This window comes from Centroberyx gerrardi, chromosome 15 (assembly GCF_048128805.1).
Source record: "Centroberyx gerrardi isolate f3 chromosome 15, fCenGer3.hap1.cur.20231027, whole genome shotgun sequence".
NCBI lineage: Eukaryota > Metazoa > Chordata > Actinopteri > Beryciformes > Berycidae > Centroberyx > Centroberyx gerrardi.
The window spans coordinates 27,682,449-27,689,948 of NC_136011.1; the positions used below are offsets into that span (position 1 = coordinate 27,682,449).

At 44.3% G+C, this 7,500-nt stretch overlaps 1 protein-coding gene across 1 annotated transcript in view; it reads right to left on the reverse strand.

Moving 5' to 3' along the window:
• The window catches only part of arfgef3 (ARFGEF family member 3), a 67,163-nt gene that overhangs the window by 38,039 nt on the left and 21,624 nt on the right, over positions 1–7,500 (reverse strand). Inside the window, exons 11-16 of the mRNA XM_078288644.1 lie at positions 6,470–6,710; positions 4,353–4,465; positions 3,399–3,531; positions 2,334–2,685; positions 2,057–2,189; positions 1,154–1,506 (exon numbers count right to left, since the gene is read on the reverse strand). Of these exons, the coding sequence (XP_078144770.1) occupies positions 1,154–1,506; positions 2,057–2,189; positions 2,334–2,685; positions 3,399–3,531; positions 4,353–4,465; positions 6,470–6,710 (1,325 nt within the window). The remainder of the gene's footprint in view (positions 1–1,153; positions 1,507–2,056; positions 2,190–2,333; positions 2,686–3,398; positions 3,532–4,352; positions 4,466–6,469; positions 6,711–7,500) is intronic.

Genomic DNA, 7,500 nt, shown 5'->3' on the forward strand with positions numbered 1-7,500 from the left:
TTACAGCTTTATGTGAAGCATGCGTCGATGGGCAAGGATGGAGGAGAAACTCATCTTGTGCGCGTCTGAGTTTACAGGCCTGTGTAATACATTTAATAGCTACCACAGTCTAGGGCTGGACGATATGGTTGAAATCAATATCACGATAATCATACGGATTTTTTTCAATATCGATATATATGACGATATGGCTCACATAAGCGAAATCACGTTAAATAATCAAATTAATGTTCATCATATTGAACCGCATGGTAATGTTTGGTGTGATGTCAAACTAAACTGAAATTTTCACATAATATTCCTACCATACTACACATTTTGTCTGAGTTTCTAAATAAAATTAGCTTGTTCTCATCAGTTTAGACAGCAGAATTCTGCGTCTCGATATCCCAAAATCACCATATCATCACAATATAATCCCACTGAAAGACGATAAACGATAATATTGAATTATCGTCCAGCCCTACCACAGTCTCAGTAAAGTATTGCATGGCGACCCATCAGCAGTCACACAGGTCAGCAGGAGTTTGCTATCCTCTTGGTCACAGTGAAGGTAAATCCAATCTCAAATCTGACAGGAAAGTTCTATCGTATCGTATTGTATCCTATCATATTGTATGGTATCGTATTGCATCACAATGTATCGTATTGCATCACAATGTATCGTATTGTATCATATAGTATCGTATCATATTGTATCATATCGTATCATATTGTATCATAACGTATCATATTGTATCATAACGTGTCGTAATGTATCGTATCATAACGTATCGTAACATATCGTATCGTATCATATCGTATCGTATCCTATCATATTGTATTGTATCGTATCGTATTATGGTAATTTTTCAAATAATTGTGCAGCAAGCAAATGGCTGGTGCGGCTTGTGGAATCTGGACTGGTGGTGCAGCAACAGATCACACGATGTGTTTTACAAGGAAATGAAGGTCTGGTCACGCTATCCAGCTACTTAGTGGACAAAACAGCTAGCTACTGGAAACACTTTATGATTCTGAAAATAGCTCAACTACCCCCACGCTGCTGGGAAATGTAGTTAAACTAGTAGCTTTCCTACATGCAGCAACACTGCTCCCCAGCACTAATACCCTCTCCACCTCCACCCTGCCCTCCCCCCTCTCCCTCTCTCACCGGCCTGCAGCCCGGAGCAGAACGTAGAGGAGAAGTTCTGCAGCGACAGGTCCACCTCCGCGGTGCCGGCCAATCCCAGCAGCCGGGGCAGCAGCGCCGCCAGCGATTGGACGAACAGCCTGGCGCTCTGCTGGTCGGCTTCCTGGTTGCGGAGCAGTTTGAGCGACAGGGCGGCGGTGCGGAGGGAGCGGTGGCCCGGACAGTCCCGGGGCGTCTGCTGCTCCTCGTCCGCCAGCGACACGTTGTCCGAGCCGATGTCGGACACGTCCGAGCGGCCCGAGTCTTTCTCCGCCGCCATGGAGTACTGATCGCACGAGTCGAACTCTGTCCGCGACAAGTCCTGCTCCTCCACACTGGAGGATGGATAGATAGATAGATAGATAGATAGATAGATAGATAGATAGATAAATAGATAGATAAATAGATAGATAGATAGATAGATAGATAGATAGATAGACAGACATACTAAAGATTATGGACTATAAACAGGTTTGGAGAGAAGCGAGTACTCAAACTACTCAGGTAAAAGTACTGCTACTTTGCTGAAAATTTACTCAATAAGTAAAATTATTGCTGTAAATTGCTGGTGTAAAACTATTTCAATAAAAGTAAAATGTTGCTCGTTTAAAATGTACTAAAACTGTACTGTAAGTCACTGAGCCTTCAACATCTGTACTCTGTAACGGATGCAATTTATAAAGTCGTGCAGTACTTAACAGACTTAAGTAAGTAAATGTAAATAAAAGTAAAATTACTGACTTAAAAAAAAGGACAAGTACACCAAAGAGCGACTCAGTTACAGTAACAAGAGTACTTTGTTACTTCCACCCTTGATAACACACATAAACAGTGCATAGACTCACACACAGACACACACAGACACACGGACACACACACCCCAACCTGAAGTTGCTCTCGCTGTAGCGCGACCCCCCTCCGTGGTGCGACCTGCACCTGGACTCCACAGACAGGAAGTTGGTGATGTCAGGGTAGACGAGGGCGTGGCTCCGCTGGACCACATCAGGAGGAACCGCACCTCCTCTCTCTCCTCCTCCCCCTCCTCTTCCTCCTCCTCCTCCTCCTCCTCCTCCTCTCTCTTTCTCTCCTCCTCCCCCAGCCTCCCCCGCGCCTCCCTCCGCCTGCCGGTGGCCTCTCAGGTCCGGCTGCAGGCTTGGCTCGCGCTCGCCTCCGTCCAGACCGGCGCCGCAGGAGGAGGGCGAGGGGAGGCGCGGCTCCTCCCCGCATTCCTCAGGAGTGGTGTGGCCCGGACCGAGGCCGAGCTCCCCCGCCTCCAGATCCAGAGTGGTCTGGCCCGTTTCCGTGGTGATGCTGATGCTGATGTCGGGGCTGCGCTCGGTGGTGGCGCCGGTCATGTTGGAGGAGGAAGACACGGAGCTGGGGTCCCACGGAGCGTGCTCGGAGGAGAGGATGCGTCTCTGCCACCGGAAGTCGGCCTCGTTGATCTCCATCGACTCGCGCGTCGACTCCGCCCCTTCTTTCAGATCGTCCAATCGCCTGAGGAGCAAGCGAGCCTGTGGAACACAGCTAGTCAGTTCTTCTTTGTGCTTAAATCTGCCTTCATCCTTTATAAGTGCTGTGAACATCCAATTATAATTGAGTATCTTTCAACCATATATATTAGAGACGGGACGATCTGTTTATCTCACAATACGATTCGATACGCGATAAGGGGTTCAGGATTCAATACAACCACAATATGATGTAATAAATAACGACAACAAATGTATGACTATGCAGAAATATGCTTATTTCTGAGCCACAAATCTTTCTAGCGATGGCATTGGCTGCTAGAATGTAAACAACAATTTAAAAATGTCATTACAAAGTGACAATAATATAATTTGGATGGAGAGTGTGTGAAACTGTGATGGTCAAGCCTCTCATCTGTGATTACTACAGCAGAATAACATGGAGCCGATATCACCATTCATTTCTGCCCCACGATACATATTGTCACATTTTTGTATTTCGATATATCGTCCCATCCTTAATATATATATCAAGAGAAAGCGAACTGAGGCCTCATAATATTTAAGCAAACGCCCTGCTTCACATTCATACAGTTCCACACACTCACACTCGGCAGCTGCCCAGTACAACCACAGTCTTCTCCTGTCGGCCACTGAGCAGCCCCCCTGGGTTTCAGCGCCCCGACCGTGGGCCTGTCCCTCTAACATCCAGACTACCACCTAAAGTGAGCGGTGTGTGTGTGACGGCGGCCAACCTGCTCCGGCTGGAGGCCGCGGCCCTGGGAGAGTTCGTCCAGCGCCCCGAGGAGAGCGCAGGCACAGGAGACCGACGAGTAACACGCCTCGATGCCTCCCTTCACACAGGCCTCCGTCATGCCGTCCATCACTCTGCAGGAGGGAGGACACACACACACACACACACACACACACACATTTTCAAATGCGTTGCTTGCATCCAGTGAAATTTAGTCAGGATTCAAATTTTAACATGGTTTAAGAACATTTAAGGATATAAAGACCCTTTTTTGTGGGACATAGGCCTGCAATCTGTAAACTCATAACATAGGTATGCACAACTACAGCTAAAGTGATATTGAGATTTTGTGATCACAATTATTAATCATGATTAATCACTAATCAGTCCTGATGACTTGTGGAACAAAATTATTTTACTGCACTTTTCACATCTAGTATCAACATCTTGACTATTTTCACTTACAGCTGGCATTCTAAGTGAAATGGAAAGTTTCAATATTGCCCCCATGGCAATATTCATACTGTGGAAAATAAAATTGCGATATACGAATATAAACCATTACTTGTGCAGCAAGTTTTTGAACATAACCAAGGCTACAAACATGTATAGCTTAAACAAGTGAAGGGCATAAGGATTTCTCTGCTCTTCACTGACACAAAAGACATCAGGAGTGCTGGCAATATCATATGAATCAAATCATAACGTATTATATTGTATCATATTTATGAAAAAATGAATCACGAAAAGCACTAAACACGGCAGATCTACTAAGAGTTTGAAATTGATTTTAACGCTGCGTTCCATTCAAAGTCAGAAGTCGGAAATTCCAACTCGTAGGTTGTAATTGCATCTTTGCGGCCGTTTCATTGCATTTTTCCTTGAAGTCCGAATTTCCAACTTTCCGACATTTCCGGAACGCAGCATGAGACCGAAGACGAGAGGCTTCACTGACAGTTTGAGCAGATCCAGGTGGGACTTCCTCTTGGAGAAGGAGCGCTTCCTGGTGTCGGCTTCAGCCACGCAGGGACCGGCCAGGTCGTACAGCCTCTGAGGACTGCCCAGGATCTAACACACACACACACACACACACACGCACACGCACACACACACACACACACACAGAGAGAGACAGATAAAACTAGTTATTTCAAACCTGTTCCACCCTGCTGGTCCCGCCGGCGGGTCAATCATTACAAACGCATGTGTCGCAGCCAAGCTTTGTTCCAATAAACAGAACTTTATTTTAAATTCTAGTCAAGATCCCAAAGTTTCCAAAGATACCAAATATGTCATGCTGAATTACAAGGAAATGTGTATAAAATTACGCAAAAGACACAATATTTTTTCCATTTGATGTAATGGTGCAGCCATAAAAAAATGGCTTTGAATATTTCACTCAGTATAAGCAGCTATAGCTTCAATTAAGCATTGGAACGAGCAGATACAGAACATGTATGAGACATTGTCATACAGCCTGGAAAAAAATACTTTTTCTAACTTCTTAAGGGGAAATTTAAGGGGAAAATCAGGGTGCAAGGGGTTCATTTGCTTTCTAATTTCACTAAATTCATTTAGTTATTCTATTGTGTCAAATGTCAAGCACTGTGCTATAAACTGAATTAATCCTTTGTACTTTTACTTACGAGGACGTTTTTGCTGGTCGTCACAAAAAGTTCATTTTAGGTCAAGGAGTTGAGGTTAAATGCTTAGGGAGTGTGTATCCTCATAGGCATAGTAACAAAGGCTTGTGTGTGTGTGTGTGTGTGTGTGTGTGTGTGTTGGCTCAATCATCTCCATATATGAATAATTCATGCATATTACCGTGCTTCTTGGTGCACAGAGCAAAGCTTCACCTTGAAGACGGATTGGCATCAGGACTTGCTTGCTATGCGAACCATTCGCTGTGCTTTTTCTAAAGGGGAACTCAATTTAAGGATCTCTTTATTCCATTAAGATCCAACCCGTGTTTATTTCTTAGCAGAATTCAAAGGATCTATAAAGAATCATGGGTGAACATCTGTCTACACCCTCTGGGCAGCAGAGCGGTGTAGTGAATAATCCTTCAACTGGAAAAGTCCGGTTCCGTCCTGCTGAAGTGTCCTGAAACTGAATCCCTACCAGCTGCAGATCTGACCTCTGACCTCTGACCTCTGACCTCCCTGTGGAGGGGCGCAAGAGAAAATATAAATTTCTCTTTCAGAGATAAACACAAAATTCTTATCGCGTTTTCATTTAAACTTTGGGCGACACACACTCTAGGCAGCAAATCACACTGACATACTACAGGCACAGTAGCAGCAGTAAATGCAACTAAGTTTTCCCTCACCTCACTGGCAATATTTAAACAAAACATGCAACTTAGCATGAGCAAAGTATGCAGGTATGAGAGAGTGAGGAGTTGAAATACAGTAATACATTGCTAAACTGACCCCTGATCTGAAGTAGGGCTGAAAGATATTGACGAAAATATCTAATTGCAATTATTTGACAGAATATTTCAATTGAAACTGTATATATGATCACAAGCTTTTCTTATCAATTTTTTTAGAACTTAAAAATTGTTTAAAGAAAAGTTATTTTGTTAAAATATATATATATCAGTGTGCAGGATTTACTGAATTTGAGTCTGATGAAAGGTTTTCACCAATATTCTACTTTATTCATGGACCAAAGATTTATAAATCCAGTTCGGACGCCCTTCTCTCTGAATTGCGGCCTCTGCGATTTGGAAATTGCAGCTCATATTTAGATTAATTATTCAGCTCTAATCTGAAGGGTTCAGTTTAACAATCAAATATTAACACTGTAGTCTAATTTGTTGTTGAACCAGGAAAAGGGCTTCATTCATTTTAAGGGGGAACGGGTGTTTATCACAAAATGTGCTTCAGTAAAACTCAACTGTGCTTCTAAAAACGCAGAGCGAGTAAAGATGCAGCGTTTAAGGCAGAAATAACTGGGGGGACAGCTCATTCTTGACCTAACGCTGAGGAGGACATGCCTCCCCGTCTCCCTTCCCACATCTACACCTATGTGTCGAGGAGACTCTCCCCCTCCGTGTCCCCCTCCCACCTCCTTCATGATGCGGATGGCCTCGGTGCGGTGCTGGGGCGGGGGGTACAGCAGGATCCTGTGGTAGAGCGACTGCAGCACCGGCTTCATGGACTCGACGCAGCCCACCAGGCGCACCAGCTCCGCCGCGATGTAGCACACCGTCCGCACCACCGGCGCGATCCTGGCGGGGGCGCTGGAGGAGCAGCCCGACCCTCTGCCTTGGTCGGACACCGCTCCGCCGGAAGAGTCCGTCTCCTGGCTGATGCCTAGCAGGACAAGACAGGGAGGGAAGTGTGGCTGCTATTAAATCCCAAAAATCACTGTGTTGATGAAAGAGCGATCTGTGATCAATAACAGCTAGACAGTGTACTAGCAAGCTGTCTGATGAAAGAGTTTCATTTCAAAATGAGATATCCACCATTGGAATAAAAAGACACTCTCACAAAATGGGATGAAAATAAAGCACATTATGGGTTATTATTAAAGTTAGGAGTCATCTTAAGTCCTTTGCTTACAAGCTAGTTATGTTTTTGAGATGTTGGCTTATAACTTTCAGGTAGAAAAAGTTCTTTGGAAAGAAAACACTTCATTATTTCACTGCTAATCAGGTAAATGGGTTGATTCAAAAACATTTACAGCAAGGTTGATGTTTGATTTAACGCTGACATTAATTTCAACTGCTAATTTCCCATATCTGAGCCTTCAACTGGCAAAACCATCCACTCAGAGGCAGAGCCCTAGGAGGAGAAAACAAGCTGTCAATTAGCATCACAACAGCACAAACACTCAACTTTTAATGAAATTAGGGGATTAGTGGAATAGTTTGGTGGGGGGGGGGATAACACTGGGACATATATCAAGTTGCACCATAAACTTCTCCAACAACTCAATCTAACAAGTAGCTACACTTTTCAGTCAGCTAGCTTGGTTACTGATCATGGTAGATATCAAGATTTTAAACGCAAAATATATATTTTTTATTTTTATATCAGGCTGATGGACTCCCCATCATCACTCTGACGACCAGTTCAGAAAGCAACTCCCTTGCA